This window comes from Nannobrachium achirus (assembly GCF_963921795.1).
Source record: "Nannobrachium achirus genome assembly, chromosome: 14".
Lineage (NCBI taxonomy): Eukaryota > Metazoa > Chordata > Actinopteri > Myctophiformes > Myctophidae > Nannobrachium > Nannobrachium achirus.
In genome coordinates, this window is record NC_137821.1 from 37,087,944 (window position 1) to 37,108,589 (window position 20,646).

The 20,646-nt window shown below is 42.0% G+C and overlaps 1 protein-coding gene across 1 annotated transcript; it reads left to right on the forward strand.

The window, feature by feature from the left end:
• The first annotated feature begins 278 nt into the window (after nucleotides 1–278).
• On the forward strand, nucleotides 279–19,940 carry LOC308298207 (uncharacterized protein). The gene is made up of 11 exons (XM_080741762.1): nucleotides 279–328; nucleotides 1,999–2,072; nucleotides 3,479–3,556; nucleotides 8,816–8,992; nucleotides 9,731–9,859; nucleotides 10,975–11,070; nucleotides 12,172–12,270; nucleotides 14,428–14,523; nucleotides 15,797–15,895; nucleotides 16,145–16,261; nucleotides 16,701–19,940. Exons 2-11 carry the CDS (start codon nucleotides 2,015–2,017, stop codon nucleotides 18,218–18,220), a joined length of 2,469 nt encoding a protein of 822 aa, XP_080597888.1. The 5' UTR covers nucleotides 279–328; nucleotides 1,999–2,014; the 3' UTR covers nucleotides 18,221–19,940.
• The last annotated feature ends 706 nt before the right edge of the window (nucleotides 19,941–20,646 follow it).

Here is a 20,646-nt window from a genome sequence, read left to right on the forward strand (position 1 = left end):
ACCTAAACTCGTAAAACACAATGCAAATGACAAAATAATGGCATTTGGTAAGGATAGGCTTTGTTCTCTGTACTTTGAAGTGAAAATGTAGTTTTTAGTGTAGCAACACTTTCATAAAATACCAAAGAAGCTGTCTCTGCTGTCTGCAGAGATGCGCTTGACACAAGAGGTCTCCCTTCGCCTCCCTTCTGCATCGCGAGCCTAGTCTGGGTCTGACGTAGGGGCCCGGGGGGCGTCAACTTTGGTCGCAACCTCCAAATAAGGCAAGTATACAATGAGGTAAGGCTCAAATAAGGCGTCCGTCTACTTCACCCATAAAGGAAGTAAAGTAAGTAAACCATAAACGTATCTTTATTTGTTATTGTCTTGGGCCGGCTGTAGCCTTGCAGCTACCATAGCGACGTCATCACGATCACCACTGTGACCTAACGTACAGAATAAACGTCAAACTACAGTAGTCTCAACTCATTCGACATTCGACTAAAAACAAACAAATAGCTGTAGGCTATTCAAAACCAGTCTTTAAGTCATTCTAACTAACGGTTACAAGTTCGAAGGAACGAAGAACAACAACTTGTGACACGAGTTTTGACAAAAAGCTGCTGCTGTCATTCGATCGTGACGTTTTCGGAGGAAACGTCCTAAAGTTGGTTAACCCTCAGGCTCGACAGAATTGTTAAAACCAGAGTAACACACAGAACAGGTATGTAGGCCTACTATGTTCACTGACTGTAAACATTTGGTCTGTTTTTAGTCCTAAACGTGTGCTGTCAGACCCCCCCCAGCTGAAGTCGGTTCTATAGTGTCTCTCTCCATTGTTTCTAGTTTAACAGAGTAACAGACATTTGACAGTTGTGGTAGAAAACATGTTTCCGCATTTAGCGCGTGCAGTGGTGGACAGACGGTAACTGTACTGTAGGACTACTTTTACTTGAGTATTCTTGCATAATCTTTGGAAATAGGCAGGCCTATATATATATCCAAATGTGTTTATGTGTTTATATAATAATAGTTTATTTATATATAGGCTTATATATAGCCTATACATAGGCCTATACATATATTATTAATTTACCAAATGGCTGTCTGCATGCTGACATCAGATCACTGATACAGTACTACACAGTGTCGCCACCATGGTAACAGTTGCATGCTGAAACAATGCCCAAATTTGGAGATGAGTATTAGGCCTATGTTGTTGACATCCACCATGGTAACCGCCACTTGCTGAAACAATGCCCAAATTTGGAGATGAGCATGCTGACATCACTGATACTAAACACCACCATGGTAACAGCCGCATGCTGAAACAATGCCCAAATTTGGAGATGATGTCTGCATGCTGACATCACTGATAATGAACAGTGTCGCCACCATGGTAACAGCCACATGCTGAAACTAGTGCCTACATCACAGACAGGTATTGCACTGCACAACTGGACGTCAATGGTGACTGTTCTGCCCAACGGGCACCGGTCTGACTTCTGAGACTCCATTCAACCCTCATATACTGTGCATACCCCCGGGCACAGGACTAGTTGCGACTCGCAGTTACTATGAAAGAAAAGCCTGTCAGTCAGTCAGTCAGTCAGTCTGTCAGTCCGTCACGTCACACTTTTGCCCTAGTCATATCTCTGCCACTGTTGGCCCTATCAAAGCCACACTTTGCACACACACTCCTTGGATGGCAAATCACCTCCCCTCATTTCTCACATGGCCCTCTTCTAGCGCCACCATCAGGCCGATTTTTGCAAAACACATTTTTGGACACTGCTCCTACAGATTTTGGCCTAAAATCACACAAAGCTGTACACAGTATCGCTAAAGTCATGCCATCAACATGGTTCTGTCCCATTTCCCATATTCCCTCCTGATTGGCTACGATTGCCTTCTAAAGTTTGTGTATGCAAACTAATGGTCGCTTATCTTCCAATTAGGGAGTCTTACTGGTAAATAGCCTATATATTCACATTGTGACATTTGTTCTTGTGCTTCCAGAAAGAGAAAAGAAGAAATGAAGGGGGTTAAGCAGAGAAAGGAGAAAAGGAAGAAAACTGAGGGACATGTTGCAGGTAGGCAAAACATAAATAAATAAATACATACTAGTTCTAGAATGTCTGTGATCTTACATAATAACAAGCCTTAGAAGTTCATCAGCTGGTAATTTTCAATGCAAAACATTGATTATTACCATTTCAGAGTGTTATAAGAGTGTTATAAATTAATAAATATAGTTATAAAAGCAGTATTAGCAGTGAACATTCCTACACAAGTCAAACGGTCATCTATTACTGAATATTAATAGTAATATATAACTTGGCATCAAACACCCTCGCGGGTCCATTTGGTTACATTTGTACACACTCAGAGTCAAAGGACACTGAGCACTATAGATAGATAGATACCTTTATTATCCCAAGGGGGAAATTCAGTAACTATAACTTTAAATATGTTCACCATTATATTTGTTATAGTTGTGGTGAACTCTGCCGGAGTTTATAGGTCGGCGTTGCAGACCTGTACTGTAAGGGTCCATTTTGGTAACTATCAATCATTTAGCTGGGGACCCTGACTGGCCCTGGGGCCCACTAAGAACCATTGTTCAAAGGTCTAATTTAAAATCACACCTAGTGTGAAATGAGCTGTGATATTTATGAGTTCATTTCATTAAGCGTCCCGCAAAGCTTGGCTAATGTGATCCTAGGCGTACCACAAACTTTGGGCGATTTTTGTAAAGATTTAGAAAGGCCAGATGTAGGCCTCCTGCGAAGCTTTACCAATGTAACCCTGAGGCTGAGCGGACAAAAAAAACTTCAGACAAAGCCAGATGTTGGAGCTTAGCTTCTTACAGGAGCACCGCTCCAAAAATACTAGGCCTGGCTGTCAGCCTCCGATTTATGCCCATTTACGTCATTAACATCACACCAGCAGTGTTTGATGACATCAGGGAACCCTGTATCCATATGTTAATCAGTCATATGGTAGTGAATACCGCACACCATACTCTGACAACAGGTACAACAGGTATTGCATAAATGTGTCAGGAATGCATTCTGTTGTGAACAGTGCACAGACTGCACAGTGCACACTACCACTTAAGTTCTTTATTTACCCAGGGTGATAGCTGAGCATTTAGGCTGCCCCACTTGTATTGGTGTAGTGTGGCACAAAGTGTGGCCATTCCGCAAACCTATTCTCATACAATGTATTCTTATTTCTTATACATTCTTATAAGAGGTTATTTGTAGTAGATAGATAGAATATGCCATTTAGAACATAATCTCCCCATCATAAATCAAGGTACTGTAGTTTCGGTGCATAGCATGTCAACCACTGGGTCTTGATCCTCATCCCTAGTTACACACAAGACATATCTGTAAATCAAATAAGATTAGTGCACCCGCTCATCACAATGCATGATGATCAAAAAGTAAGGACCAAATGAACAAATCGTGGGATTTCAATTCCTTCATTACAGACAAGTCTATGCATACCAGACTGCAGTTGAAGATGAACTCTACAGACCCGGCTGTTCCTACTGAACAGCAGGACATCAGTAAGTTTCATGTTCCCTCTGTTTCTTTGCCTTGTTCTCATCTCCCACCATTCATAAAAAAAAACCTTAAGATTAATATTGATTATGTTTTTCTTTTTTTTTTTTTTTATAAAACAAAATGTTAACACTTTCAGTGCCAGGGCGTCATATGACGTCCGACACGACCTTGGCAATGATGCCAGAAAATAATATTGGCGTCATATGACGCCAGATGCTTTTTTTTCATATTACAGTAGTACAGTGTTGGATCTATGAGGTAACCAAGATACAGCCCTTTTGGACGATGGGACGGTCGTCATGCATGACAATTCAGTGGCGTCAGTTCAGAACAAGCTAAGGTATGGCAACATGACTGGTGTCTGGTGAAGACACCAGTCATGTTGCCATACCTTAGCAACAGGCACGATGAAAAGTACATTTTTATTATTTCCCCCTGTCAAGGTATGGCAGCTGCATACCCCTGCCATACCCAATTGACGCCCCTGCATGACATCACACGCTTATGTGACCAAATTCAAGCATGCTGATTGGCCGGTTCCCCCCAGAAACAAGGGTCTCAAAGACGAGTTCAGTGACTTTTACCGTCCGGACACAGCAATCAGAGGGAGAGAGAGATATATTGAGAGAATGAGCTAGAATTAGTTATAAAATCATTAGATGTAGTATTATTTAGAGAGATAGAGATAGAGAGAGAGATCGGAAGGTAGAGGTTTTACCTCCGCTGATCAGAGAGCAAGTCATGGCCGCACATGGAGACCAAGCAGGCAGCCGAACCATGCCCCGTGGCCGTGGACACCACCAAGCCCGCAGCCTGCTGCTGCCCAGCGCCGCCACCGACCATAATCAAAACCCGAAGCACCAGTTGGACTTTCGTTTGTTGCTGCGCGGCTGCGTTTGGGACTTGACTGAGGCGACGCGTGAGGATGAACGGTGATGCCGTTGAACGCTGATGCCGGCGATTTGAAGAGAATTCTGTGTTTTTGCTGCTGTGTCGGGGGAGCCAAGGAACGTCGCCAGCCATCCACAGTGGACGGAGGAGCTACGGCGGTGATCCGGACCGGAGGCAGGCTGTTTGGAGCAGTGTATCATCTTACGGCGCCCACCGGCTGCACCGATAGGTATGGCCCCGGAGAGCGGAGTTGCAGCGGGCGCTAATACACCCAAATGAGGCCGTGCGTGGTCTTAGCCAAGGAGGACGACCCGGTCGCTGCGGTGTGTGTGTGCTGCGATCAGCGAACCGGGTAAGCATTATAAAGCTATGCTTTTTACGTTTCAATATATTCTATACGTCTGTCTGTCTTTCAATGTTATATGAGATCAGTGCTGTGTTCTGGGGACTCACCGGGGACTACCCTCCACACCTCGCCCGCCGGCCTCTATACCTCCGTGATGGAGGAACAATAAAATATGAACGGCGTCTGCCCTCGTGAACCTTTCAAAGTAGCGTATTTGATAGGGATTATGTACTATAGCGTCTGCCCTGGCCAAACGAATAGTAGCTGATCGTATGCCCTCAAAAAAAGTCTAGAACACACCACTGTATGATATGCATAAAGTGTGTTCCTGTGGAAATGAGCCATGAATCTGTAGGTCTACTCTAATGCAAGCTTGTAATACATTCTTCAATCAATCAATAACCGATGTCAATAAGCCTGACCTGCTATTGTTTTTTTTCCACGTAGGGTGCATTTGGTAATATACAATTCAATTCAAAGGAGCGTTATTGGCATGAGAAAACATACGTTTACATTGCCAAAGCAAGTATCACACATACAATAAAACTAGACCAGGTCAACCTGGTTGTGCCAGACCCCCTGTCTGTCATCATCATTTATGACATCATGCCTTTTGTAGGCATGTCATCATCATGTCATCATCATATATACCCTTTATATAGAAAACCAGGACAGACAGACCGACATTTGCTTATGTAGGCCTACCCATTTCATGGGTCTGGCAAAAAACAGTTGAAAATATACAGTTGGAGGGGGTACAGCATTGTTCAAACAGAGCTATGTCGCATTGTCATTGCCAGACCCATGAAATGGGTAGGCCTACATAAGCAAATGTCGGTCTGTCCGGTTTTTCTCCATAGATGGTCATGATGATGACATGATGATGACATGAGGGAGGGATAGACCGACAGACAAAGCCTTCATGTCATCACAATGTCACAAATGATGATGACATGAGGGAGGGACAGACAGCCTATAAAGGGACAGACAGCCTATAAATGTACCATTACATTTATAGGCCCAGAGGGTTGGCAGAACCGGGGTCTGGCACAACCAGGTTGACCTGGTCTAGTTTTATATATATACAGGGTACAAATGGCAGCATTATTTTCCTCATAGTACATAAAGGTATCAGCTCTGTTTCATACTGTATGTGCAGTAGGTCTAGATGTCAATCCATGGTTTGTAGTAGGTGTATGAAGTTCCTCCAACTTCTTCCAGTAAGAATACATTTCTTTATAGTTTAGTTTTTTATTGTGTGTGTATACCTAGATAGATAGTTTAGTAATACAATCAGTGTGTGTGTGTGTGTGTGTGTGTGTGTGTGTGTGTGTGACATAATAATCTATCAAATCGATCTCAAATCTGTATCAAATTTGTATCAAAGCAGAGCCTATAGAATTCAGTGGCCACGTATATATACATATATACATTTGAAATTATTTAGACTAGTGAAAACAGCCGATCTACAAGCACACAACGCCTCGCTTGTAGATCTGCTGTTTTCACTACTTTTGTGCGACAGCCTTTGCTAAAGAACATACAAATTATACAGAAGCACGTTCATTTAGTATTTTGTATTTATTTCTATCATATACAGGGCCCGTGGAGTCTGACTGGATGGAGGAAGGATGGGAGCCCGATCTGCAACCAGACCAATGACAACGCAGAGGACAGTATGATGGCGGAGATAGCGAGAGCGGAGGAGTCAGGCATAGGTCATACACACTGTAGGTTCGCTGCCTGGACCAATGTCACTCTAGGGGAGCTGAAGAACTTTCTGGGACTTCTCTTCCTCACAGCTATCGTTCACAAGCCGGAGATTGCCATGCAGTGGTCAAAAAAACATTGCCATGCCGTACTTTCCCAGAACAATGGCAAGGAACAGGTACCAGGCCATTTTGAGGCACCTGAGGTACACACACGCGCACACACACACACACACACACACACACACACACACACACACACACACACACACACACACACACACACACACACACACACACGGTGAACAGTACCATCTTTGACCTTTATTTGTGGTGCCTTTGACTCCTGAATGTTGGCTTGTTGAATGCCTTTTTTTGAGAATACAGTACAGTACAGTACTGACTTTTATATTATTTTATTTATTCTTTACTTGCTGCACATTTATTTTATTTTACTTTTATCCAGTTATATTTTATTTTTGTGAAGTCATATTTGTGATATCTTTTTTTTTGGAAATATTTGTAAATATTGTTGAACATAAATATGTTCATGCTGGATGTGTGAGGTACTCACCAGGGTTAGGGTTCGATGTTGCCATAAAATAAAAGGTTGACATCGCTTTTCTGACTTTTTGTCTTCCTGACCTTCTAGACCAGGTAAAAACACAGTGAATTCACAGTGCATAGTTCTATCAAAATGTAAGGCAATTTCTACCTTCTGAGTCATTTCATACTTTTTCACTTTGCCCCCTTGAAACTAGACGATGGTACAATATTTTTTTAACTTTTTTTTGCACATAATGAAAGTAGGCATGTCATTCTTTCTGTCAAGGGTACTTGTGTTCCGTTACCATTTACCAATTTGTTGCTATGGCTTCCTAAAGTTTTTTTTCTTTGAACTCAAATATCTCAGAATCTAGATTTCTGAGGTTATTGACTGGTTTGCGCAGTGCGCACTCTCGAGCACCTATCTCCAAAACCGCTCACCGAAATCACTCCAAAAATGTTTTGGTAAAAAAAAAAATCCTCTTTTACCAAACCTCCCATTTTTGTTCCGATGTGAATATCGGATCATTTCCAATTTATTCCCTGGAATTGGGGCAGAAATGAATGGGACCTAATGGTGGCACTGGTAAGGGACGGGGGGCAGGGGGGGCTGGCACTCAAAGTGTTAAGGAGGCAGGGACATTCCAATATTTCAAAGTAAAATTGATATGACAGTGAGCACAGTGACTAGACACTGAGCGCTACAACTACGGTATAACGGTGCCATGGCATTGGTCCAACATCTCATTGTTCCTACATCCCATTAGTCAGAATCTGATGATGTTGTTAACGGTGAAAAATACTATGCTTAAACCTAAGCCTAACCCTAACCTCAGTAAAACTATGCCTAAACCTAACCCAAACTCTAACCCTAACCTCAGTAAAACTATGCCTAAACCTAACCCTAACTAAATTAGGACTAATGAGATGTAGGACTAATGAGATTTCGGACTTATGGGCAGTCCCCACTATAACTACATTGTTCACCATTGTACTGTATTTGTTTTTGTTGCTCTTACAATGCCTGAACTTAAGCTACAGTCAGACAGATACAGATTTGTGTCATGCATCGCTCTATAAAATGGTGGCACCCTATAAATATTTCTTTAATCCAAGGCACCCCTACATTATAATTTTCACTCCCAGCACCTTATATTTATAGCATATTTTTGTTGTTGGGTGGAAACCTTGTATGTCCAAAACCGTTCGTTTTGTATTTATGATCTATAAAATGTACTAAACTAGTGAAAACAGCAGATCTACAAGCACACAACGCCTCGCATCGCGATAATCTTTTATGATGAAGCAGGGCCTTGCTTTACCAAAAGACGTACACATTTGAAACTTGGAGATACTAGGATTCTGCCCGACAGTGATTATGTTGCCATGAAAACGTTGAGATAATAGCCATTTTGGTTAGAACTAATCTCTCAAGACAGCCTCAGAGTCGCTACGCTTCTGAAGAGAGACAGGCCGAGTGGGCGTCGCCCTTTCTTTGATGATGTGGTTCCCAGATTGGGTTGGAATTGACTGAAAATAACTTTGTACTTCAAGTTTAAAATGATAATAAATATTTTTTCAAGTGTCCAAATAAATTCCAAATATTATCAAATTATCTCGCGGCACCCCTGGACTGCCGTCACGGCACCCCAGGGTGCCCCGTCACCCACTTTGAAAACCCCTGATCTAGACAGGTGATAAATATACTGGCCGTGTATAATTGTATGCTTGTGTATGGTTCGTTTTTGTCTCTCCCTCTCTCTTCACAGAGAAGCAAGGTCCAGTGCGGAAGCGCATTAAAAAGGATCCTGACAAAACTCGGAAGGCAGGCGTGCCGTTCGGTATGGAGATGCAAGGAATCCGGGCCGGGTATTACCCTGTCTCCGAGAGGCAGCAGATGGCCTTGCTGATGAAAATGACAGCTGAAGAGTCAGTCAACAGTCCAGGTGCTTTTAACGATGGCCACGTGTCCATTGTATCTCCATTGTCTTTTATAGTTTTATTTATTTATATTGTAATGTATAGCTGCTGTTTTGTATTAGATTATTGTATTTGTAGAGTGTTTATTTTAACCTGTACCTCTTTCACTCAAACAAAATCACTGGCATCTGGGGCTCTCTGCTTCAGTGATGTTACTAACATTCTCAAATACCAAGCGCCCCCTTGTGGATAAAATATGAATACTGTCAGATCATGAACATTACATACACAAGCTTGTAGATCGGCTATTTTCGGCAAAGGTTTGATGTAAATGGAAAAAAGAGCAGGCCAAGAACAGAGACAAGGGACCATTAAGTATTGACGTTTTAAGTGGTTAAATTATGAAAATGTATTCATAAAATGGATTAATATTACTATTATGAATTCAACATATTAATAGAAAAGATAATGTCTAAACAAATAAACACAAAAACCTTAATTTACACAATACTATTGATAGTGCTGTTAAAGTCTATGAAACATTATGTCTTGGGTGTCCCTGCTTCATCATCTCTTTCGGCTATTTAATTTTTATTACAAACCGTAATTTTAATATTCAAAGGACTATTCAAATATGGAATATGCGTTGACGGCCTTGGTGGTTCGGTATGAATGAATGATACACAGACCAACTCTACTCCTTCCTTATTGTCTGTTAATTATTAATCCTGTATTCCACTGGGATTTAAATTCCTTCATTACAGAGAAGTCTATGAAGTCCAGACTGCAGGTGAAGATGAGCTCTCCAGACCCAGCTGTTCCTATTAAACAGCAGGAACCTAAAGGCCAGCGGGAACTCAGTAAGTTCCTGCTGGTCCTGCTATCAAGAAACGGTAAATTTCAAATGTGAATTATTTTAATTAATTTAATTTGATTAATTAGTTCATTAAGTTAACTTAATTCAAACACAGCAGAAGTCTCTGCGCCGGATTCACTGATGCTGAGAAACGCGCTCTCTTGCGAGATCAAATGAATGATTACTTCATAATTATTTTATTCAATTGCCAATTAAGCTGTAATGGTTTAGATACAAGTTCGGACTTATCTGGAGAATGGAGAAGCATCGCTTCAAGGATGTGCTCATTGTGCTGTGATGGAAGTTGGAACAATCTTTACCTTGAAATGAAATGGGAAATACAATCAAAATAGTCCATTTGTGATTTTTTTAAACAAATTACAGTAGGTTACAAGAGAAATGTGATGATTGAGGGAGTTTTGCTATGAGGGACAAGTCATACATCATTTTTACATTGCTTTTTAGGTCGCACAACACCACCATATGATGAAGTAAAGCCTTGAGGGGAGAGACTTCTCCCTTCTGCCTCGACAGACGGTTCTGTCTCACGACCAGCTGCCGTTTAAGGTTACATGCGCCTCTAGAGTCTCGCAAGAACTCACACGGCGAGTTTTCATAGTCGAACATTTAATTTTTGTATTCGAAGACATTCTTTTATTTCTAATATTCAAAGGAATATTCAAATATACGGACAACATGTGTCCGTATTAAGACTTTGCCTCGTCTGTGACAAATTCTAGATTGTGTTTTTACACACCATTGTAATATTCTTATTTTGATCATAAAACCAAATTACTTAATGTTACAAAATGTATACACAGGTGATTGACCAACTTTCAGGGAATAGCATTTTGTGGTTCCACCGATCAAAATTCTGTTCGATATATATGTATACAAAAATGAAAAACAAAAGGTATTTATTAAATAATACATCATATAATTAAATATTAACAACAATAATCACAGAATCAAATGTATTTATGGTCATGATTCACCAGGAACCTGGATGGCTTGGTTCTTGGCAATCTCTTTGGGAAAAATGAATGGGCTTTCGATTGGCACCACAAGATGGCCGTAACTGCTACTCCCTATTGTCTGTTATTATTGATGTTGAGCTAATCAATCCTGTATTCCCCTGGGATTTCATTACAGACATTTCTATGGAGTCCAGACTGCAGGTGAAGTTGAACTCTACAGACCCAGCTGTTCCTGTTAAACTGAAGGAACCCAAAGGCCAGCAGAAACTCAGTAAGTTTCATGCTCTCTCAATTTCTTTGCTTTAACATGTTCTCATCTCCCACTTCTCATAAAGAAAATCGCACCATGGTATCGGTCTGTCCGTAACCTTAGATATCTCCATACATGGAGTTCCCTGCTCATTCCGTGCTCCTACACACAAAGCCAGATGTAGGAACGGTTGGCACCGCTCAAAAAGAAACCTTGATACATGAGCACATATACATCTCATGCATCACTAGATGTGCGTACACATGCATAAAAAAGGGACCACAATGGAAATAAGCCATTTACTTTTTTATGTTTTGTCATTTTGATAATGGTGTGACAATATATGCAAATATACTGTACATATGTGACTATATATGGGCATAGCAGTCGGATCTGTGGCTCTGGACTACTGGATATCCACAAAATTCCACATATGCCTACATACAGTATTGATTGATTGATTGATTGAAGAATTTATTAGAAGTTTGCAATAGAAAAAAAGTACAGTTTCATGACAGTACAAATCACTGGTACAAGGTCAACTAAAAGGAGATCCTAGAGAGCTCTACAGCTTATTTCCTCAGGAACACTTTACGTATCTCATATAACATTGAAATACAGACGGCAGACGGTATGGGCATATGGAGTTTGTTTATGGTTATATCAGAGTGATGTGGCCGTGGTCTGCCGGCCTGTCTGCACGGCGGCTCTCCCAGTTGCCAATTTAATATAGGATACTATGTATTCTTATACTTTCTTAAAATAAGTTATTTTTAGATTGAATATATGCTATTTAGAACTTCATTGCCCCATCATAAATCAAGGTACAGTTGGAGTGTGCTTGGTCAATCAGGAAACAGTATTGCTATTAGTGCTAATTATGGTTTGGTGCATAGTGTGTCAACCAGAACTGCGTTTTGATCTCCATCCCAAGTTACATAGGCTACAAGATCTAAATCAAATAGGTTTAGTGCACTTGCTCTGCATGATGATCAAAAAAGGAATGACAAAATTGATACACACGTCACAGGTGATTGATTGACCAAATCTCAATCACCTGTTATTATTGAAGTTGAGTTATTTAACCTGTATTCCCCTGGGATTTTAATTCCTTCATTCCAGACAAGTCTATGGAGTCCAGAAGACTGCAGGTGAAGTTGAAATCTATAGACCCAGCTGTTCCTATTAAACAGGTGGATCCAAAAGACCAGCAGGAACTCAGTAAGTATCTTGCTCTCTCATTTGCTTTAATATGTTCTCATCTCCCACTTATCATGAAAAAATCACACCCAATGTGAAGTGAGCGGTGGTCGTGCTTGCATAGTGACTAGGACTAGGATTTGAGTCTAGGATGTACAGGCTATGCTACACACACACGTTTTGCTATGGCAAAACGCTGAGGGAAAAGGCTACAGACATATGACATATGACATCACTAGACAAACATGATGCTACGTACACACATTTTGCTATGGCAAAACGCTGAGGAAAAAGGCTACAGACACACGCACAGCCACTTAGGAGCGGTTTGCACCGCTCAAAAAGAAAAGAAAATGTGTTCCCTCTGCCAGGTTTGCAGAGGGAGTGTAGCGCCCAGGATTATTACATTAGACTAGACTTTTATGTCCATATATGGAGATCACTGCAGTTATAGTTCTGGGTCCATTTTATGCCCATATATGGAGATATCTGTCTATCTGCGTCCATTTTATGCCCATATATGGAGTATCTGTCTGTGCCTCCAATCTGTCTGTCTGTCTGTCTGTCTGTCGGCGTCCATTTTATGTCCATATATGGAGATCACTGCAGTTATAGTTCTGGGTCCATTTTATGCCCATATATGGAGATATCTGTCTATCTGCGTCCATTTTATGCCCATATATGGAGTATCTGTCTGTGCCTCCAACTGTGTTGCAGACACAGTGCCGGTTCCCCCTTTAATGCAAACCTCATTATACCTGTTGTCATAGGACCCGTTTTGAACATCTGTTTGCCTGTGTCCATTTATGCCCATATATGGAGATATCTGTATCTGTCTGTCTGTCTGTCTGTCGGCGTCCATTTTATGTCCATATATGGAGATCACTGCAGTTATAGTTCTGGGTCCATTTTATGCCCATATATGGAGATATCTGTCTATCTGCGTCCATTTTATGCCCATATATGGAGTATCTGTCTGTGCCTCCAACTGTGTTGCAGACACAGTGCCGGTTCCCCCTTTAATGCAAACCTCATTATACCTGTTGCGGATTACATACATACATACACACTCACAGATATTTTTTGTTGACTCATGTGGCGTACGTGATGTCAGAGCCTTTTATGAAGTGATGTCACAATGAGTCAGAGCTTTCGCCGATTTCCTCAGAAACAGTCAACAATCAACCCCGCATAAGGAGATTCCGAACGTTTCGCGCCGGTTCGGGAAAACCGCGCGTCGGGTCGGGTCGAGACCCGGCACTGCACTCCGTGCCGCGGCGGGGAACGCGCGTGCCGAATCTGAAGCCGGTGGGACGAACGGTTCTCGAGATACGCGGATTACAAACACACACACACGCACGCAGAGACTTCTCGCATTTATAGATAGATAATTGACACCGGGTGAAAAATGGGTTACAAAATCGTGGGATAAAAATTACCAAAAATAGAAAAACAGATTGTGTTACTTGTGGTTCGGTGCATAGTAATATAACCACCCTCCTCTTCTTTCTCAGGAATTACCCTTATCTTTCTTCTATTTTAAAAGAAAGGAGTCTGTGGTGAAAAACTGGTGATTTAATAGCAAATGTGAACATTTGTATCACCTGTAGTAACAACGAATATCACTTCAATTGTTTATAGCACATCCGCTTTTACTCGACACAAGAATGGAATGTAAACTTCAAAGTTGCAATTCTAGGAAATTGCATGTGTGGTTGACTTCTACATTCATTCCCTCTTATACTGTGCACAACCCAGGTTCAAGGACATCATAGTACTGACGTCACATACTGGCCTGAACACGGAACACCATACATGGGCATTGGGCATACTGTAGGACACGGAACACCATATATGGGCAAAACGGGTGAAACAGTGTCCAAATTTCACTGATACCGGCAGACTGTATGCATCGCCGCCATGGTAACGTCCATGTGCTGAAACAATGCCCAATGATTGATGATTGACACACTGAGGACAAGTAATTATATAAATATGATAGTATATATTGTTATAATATATATCCTAATTCTGGCATCATAAAATATCATAGGTTTTAATGACCTAATCGGCTGTCAATCTATTGACCAGCCTTGCAAGCTGGTAAAACATAATAATTACTAAATTGATACTCAGGTGATTGACCAACTCTCCTCTTCCCTCATTCCTTCGTTACAGAGAGGTCCATGAAGACCAGACTGCAGGTGAAGTTGAACTCTACACACCCAGCTGTTCCTATTAAACAGAAGGAACCCAAAGGCCAGCAGGAACTCTGTACGTTTCACGCTCTCTCTGTTTCTTTGCTTTTATATGTCTCCCACTTCTGTTAAAAAAAGAAAACCTTGATACATGAACATATACATCTCATGCATCACTAGATGTGTGTACACATGCATAAAAAAGGAGCGCAATGGAAATAAGCCATTGACCTTTTTTGTGTTTTGTCCTTTTGATAATGGTGTGACAATATGTAAATATACTGTACATAATGTGACTATATATTATACATAATGGTCGGATCTGTGGCTCTGGACAGCTGGATATCCACATATGTCTATATATGTGCATATGGGGTTCGTTTATGGTTATGTCTGAGTCAGAGTATAGCCTCGGGATCCAGGCATTTCAAAGAGAAAAGCCTGGGATAGCGCCCCTGTAACTGTGGCCCACGGCATTTTAATTGTATATAAAGTAACTATATGTAGCCTTTCAGATATCTTATTTTACATCAGTATTGTTCAAGTGAACTGGTTTAGTTTAGGCTTATCCATTATAAAATCGCTATGATTTATCACTCGTTTTCCACCGACCACCGCGGATCACTTCCTCATTTATTCAAAGCGCACAGCAGCAGGAGTCATGTCCCCCTCCACGTCATTTCGAGACGCCAGAGGAGCCGGTGAGATCTGCCGGGGGCATAGAATGTCCGCGTTAGGTTAGACTAGAGTCAGAGGGACGTGGTCGCGGTCTGCCGGCCTGCCTGCACACCGGCCCTTTCCAATTTTAATATAGGATGCAATTTATTCGTATACATTCTTAACACATTGAGTGCTTATCCCAGGTATACCCGCGATATATAAAAGGCTGCATAAAGTGCCTATCCCGGGTATGCGCACGATATATACGGTAAATACAGTAAAGTTGTTTTGACTTACCTTGGGGTCTGGTCTGTCGATTGCGCATCCGTAATGGCCGCGGTTTGTTTACAACGCACGTTGACTTGCACATGAAGTGAAAATCCTCCATAGAATGCACATGCTATAACTTCAATGCCCCATAATAAATCAAGGTACAGTAGGAGTGTGCTTGGTCAATCAGGAAACCGTTGTGATAATTGTGGTTTGGTGCATAGTGTGTCAACCAGAAGTGGTTGACATATCAAATAGAATTAATGCACCTGCGCTGCCACTTGCTCTGCATGATGATCAAAAAGGAATGACAAAATTGATACACAGGTGATTGATTAATCAACTCTCAATCACCTGTTATTATTGAAGTTGAGTTTTTTAACCTGTATTCCCCTGGGATTTCAATTCCTTCATTACAGACAAGTCTATGGAGTCCAGACGACTGCAGGTGAAGTTGAAATCTATAGACCCAGCTGTTCCTATTAAACAGGGGGAACCCAAAGACCAGCAGCAACTCAGTAAGTGTCTTGCTCTTTAAATCTGCAAAATGGTTTGGTACCAATGCAGTCTGCGTATAACTGAGTTAGAATCACTCGACCCGACCTGAAGATTTTGTGTGCGTGCGCACACAGTCCCCCCCAAAATGTTGTCACCTTCTTCACCCCCCTTTAAAAAAAGAATGTCATCTCCGTTCCGGCAAGAACTCCCAGCCACTTTCAATTTAAACTTTTAATTCATCCTCTATTCCCCTTATTCCTTCACTGTAGACAGGTTCATGGAGTCCAGACTGCAGGTGAAGTTGTCCAGACTGCAGGTGAAGATGAACTCTACAGACCTAGCTGTTCCTATTAAACAGGAGCAACCTGCAGGCCAGAAGGAACCCAGTAAGTGTCTTGTTCTCTCTGTTTCATTGCTTTAATGAAGGTTCTCATCTCCCACTTCTCTTACAAATATGAATGTGTGTGTGTGTGTGTGTGTGTGTGTGTGTGTGTGTGTGTGTGTGTGTGTGTGTGTGTGTGTGTGTGTGTGTGTGTGTGTGTGTGTGTGTGTGTGTGTGTGTGTGTGTGTGTGTGTGTGTGTGTGTGTGTGTTTTTTGTAAAACTAAATGTGGTGACGTTCCAATATTTCAAGGCTGACTTGTAATGCTGGCTCTGAACTCAAAGGCTAATTGATGCTAGCCTGGCGTTGCTCATACTAATTCCTCACTGCGTGTTCACCACTACCAACAGGGGGTGGTGGTGTGCAGTCTGGTTTATTAACCAGGCTAAATTGATGCATGAAGCTGGTTCTTATCAGGTCTGTTTGCTCTGTTTTCCATCACAGATTCCCATCTTGCCCTGTCCTCAGTCAAACCAAGAGGTTGCTGCTGCGATTACTGTGGGAAAAGCTTCATTTCAGCTTCTCGTCTCATAATGCACGTAAGAATTCACACTGGAGAGAAGCCTTACCGTTGCGATCAGTGTGGGAAAAGGTGCAACCAAATGGGCAGCCTCAAGGCACACCAGATAATTCACTCCGGGGAGAGACCGTACTGCTGCGACCAGTGTGGGAAACGCTTCAACCACGTCTCTAATCTCATACAACACAAGAGAATTCACACTGGAGAGAAGAATCACGCCTGTGACCACTGTGAGAAACGCTACTCCACGAGGGCTAGCCTCGTATCGCACAGTAAAGTCCACACCAGGGAGAAGTCGCACCGCTGTGATCAGTGTGGGAAAAGCTTCGCGCACAAGCATAACCTTGTAGTGCACGTGAGAAGTCACACTGGAGAGAGACCTTATGGATGCGACCAATGTGGGGCAAGCTTCACTAATTCGCAGTTCCTTAAGCGTCACAAGAGTATTCACACGGGAGAGAGGCCGTACTGTTGTGAACAGTGTGGGAAAGGCTTCGCTCAGTCGTCTACGCTCCAGTCACACAAGAGAACTCACACCGGGGAGAAGCCTTTCGGCTGTGACCACTGTGGGAAACGCTTCTCTAACAAGCATGAGCTCATGGTACACAAGAGAATTCACACAGGAGAGAAGCCATATTGCTGCGACCAATGTGGGAAACGCTTCACTCATAGGGGTAACTTAACAAGCCACAAGAAAACTCACTCCGGCGAGAAGCCCTTTGGCTGTGAGACGTGCGGAAAGGCTTTTCTTCGGTTTGAAACGTTGAGAGTCCATCAACGCACCCATACCGGAGAGAAACCCTACGGTTGTTTTGTGTGCGGTGTGAGCTTCGCTGAAAAGCGCGGCCTCGCGAACCACAGGAGACTTCACACCGGAGAGAAGCCTCACTGCTGCGAACAGTGTGGGAAAAGGTTCATTCAAAAGTGTGACCTCGTGTCACACATGAGGGTTCACACGGGAGAGAAGCCTTACCGCTGTGACCAGTGTGGGAAGTACTTTTCTCAGGGGCACAGCCTCAAAAGACACAGGATAATTCACACCGGAGAGAGGCCATATGGCTGTGAGCAGTGCGGGAAAACGTTCAACAACAACTCTAGCATCTTGAAGCACATGAGAATTCACACTGGAGAGAAACCTTACCGCTGCGACCAATGTGGGAAATGTTTCATACAGCAGAATAACCTCGTAGCGCACAGGAGAATTCACACTGGAGAGAAACCTTTCAGCTGTGATCAGTGTGGGAAATGTTTCACTCAGAGGCCCAGCCTCAGGAAACACAAGAGATGGCACAGCGGAGAGAAGCCGTTCAGCTGTCACCAGTGCGGGAAGTGTTTTAGTTGTCAAAGTTACCTAAAAGCCCATAAGTGCGTCCATGCCCTGCCCCTGTCCGATCCAGGGCCATCTCTATCAAACGGAACGAACCTGAAGACCACCAGGACCTGAGTAAGTGCTTTTCTCAGATTCTTTCTCTCACGTTCAGGAAGATGCTGTTTGTTGCGGTCCAAAAAAAAAAAATCTTTCATGAAGGTATTATTAGTTGACGTTGATAGAGTTCTCAAATTCTTCCAGAACCCGACACTAACCAACCTGTCCCGTTGTTTTCGGGCCGGATAGGGCCTAAATACATGATAATTAGTCGGGCCGGTCCAGAATTTTCAGGCCCATTGAGAACTCTAGTCTAGTGTGTGTGTGTGTGTGTGTGTGTGTGTGTGTGTGTGTGTGTGTGTGTGTGTGTGTGTGTGTGTGTGTGTGTGTGTGTGTGTCAGTGTCAGTCACTGTGTGTCACTGTGTGTCTGTGTCTGTGTGAAAACCCGGTCAAGCCAGCCGCTGCTTGGATTTTCGTCTATCCATGCTGCCACCAGCTGTTGGAGGAGTCAAAAAATACTTAAGTCACGATTTCAGCCTCTTTTTTTTTTTTTTTTTACTTTTCATTTACCAAATTAAAACTGCAACTCTTGACCATATACAGTGCAGTTGTAAATAGTTCCACCATACATTACAAGCCTACAACGGCCATGTTGAGGACTAACACAGGTGTTCTGATTGGCGTAGAACATTAGTTCAATCAATGCCAATGATAATTTTAAACACCTGTGTTGGTCCCAAACATGGTTGTGTAGGACTACAATTGAGACTGACACTGTATAATTATAGTTGTAAGCACTGATAAATACACAATCACAACACAATCTATAGCATTTTATAATAGCATACTGTATATGGTCATGTATAGATAGTTATAATTTGCTTATAACTGTAGTGTCATAAAAGATTGTGTGTGTGTGGGAGGCTGTCTTAAACATAGCACGAGTACAGTCTGACCGATTACAACTTGTCATGCGTATCACCAAGGACTCAAGGGTGTGGTGTCCCGAGTTGGAATTCGGTCGGACTGGTGGTTGTACAGATTCATAAAAGTGTTACCGTACTGTTAACAGTTGATTGGCAGCAGTAGTGCAATTCTGTTGAGCTGTAAATGACAGTTTATGAACTTGTGTTTGATCATCAATGAGATCAACCCCGGTTGAATGAGAATTGATCCATGGTGTAGTCAGCAATGTCTGATTTGTCTTTATTATATACATTCTACTTCATGTATTCATGAAGTAGTAAATTCGTTTTTAAAGGGTGTTTTTCTTATCTCTTGTTTTATTTTAAGTCATCTAAACTGTATTCCAAGAAATGTGCCTGAGTATATATATTGTAATAAAATGTTATAACTAAGGTTAATATTTATATAAGTTATGGATTTGGAATGAAAACCCACATTTTTAATTTAACTAACAAAAAATTATATCATAACAACTATATGTCTGATATTTATAACAAACCAAACCGTGTGGAAATCGGTTGAAAGTTTTAACAAATTATAATTATTTTAATTGTGGAGGGACCTCCAGCTTCAATTGAACTGCCCTACCTCCGGTTCAGCCAATCACAAGCTTCCGCGGGCGGGTCTTTTACTGAACCCAACCGGTGTTTTGATACACGCGTCATATACTAGTGGTTCTCAAACATTTTAAAATGTGTGTATTTACATTTTCAGCCTTTGATTTTATGACCTGGTTGATCATTTGTTGCCTGTTTGGGCCACTATCTTGGCTTTGCCTTATTGGCTTGCTTGTAAGCTTGTGTTGTTTCAATAAACCACCTTCAAACAGTTCTTTATGCCTTTTTCAGTCTGCATTTGTTTCCTCCTCCCTGCTCTCACCAACTCTGACAGTTTAAAGACCCTGAAATGTATAGAAAACCGATTGTGCAATTGTCACCAATACATTGATTGATTGATTGATTGATTGATTGAATATTTTATTAAACAGAAAGTGAGCAGTACAAGGTCAGACATCTAAGCTTAACACAAAGGTCCTGGGGACTTGTTTCCATTGTGGTCCTATGTATTCACTTAATCAACTTGGAATAAAAAGTCAACAAATATAAAACAATATGTACACAGTTGAAGGTGGTTGGGGAAGTGTCGTCTTAACTATCATCCCAAGGATGTCATGAAGCTCGAACTCTTGAGTGCTATACAATGAAATCAAATGTTATTGAGCTTTTGACAATATAACTTAAATGTCAGAGCTGGCCATTACAAGAAGATGTTTGACGACCATAGTTTGTCACATTGTCTGCTAATCTGACCTTCAGAGTGTGCTGAAAATAGTGTACATAAATTGTGAACTTTATTTAGGCAGTACTACTTGTCAACCAGTAGGTGTCCTCCCAACACCATGGGTGTAAATGTCTCAGTGGAAGAGACCAGGGTGAAACCTCCAACATTTGTACACCAGTGGTGGCTCCAGGGGGGCTAGAGGGGGCTTTAGCCCCCCCCCCCCCCCCCCCCCCGGTGAAGGCTTAGCACCCCCTCC

Bases quoted from the DNA above. Each gene is read 5' to 3' on its own strand.
- LOC308298207 (XM_080741762.1), top strand. From the start codon at position 2,015: ATGAAGGGGGTTAAGCAGAGAAAGGAGAAAAGGAAGAAAACTGAGGGA. The intron at 2,073-3,478 runs GTAGGCAAAACA...CCTTCATTACAG, and splicing joins AACTGAGGGACATGTTGCAG to ACAAGTCTATGCATACCAGA. The intron at 14,524-15,796 runs GTACGTTTCACG...CCTTCATTACAG, and splicing joins CAAAGGCCAGCAGGAACTCT to ACAAGTCTATGGAGTCCAGA.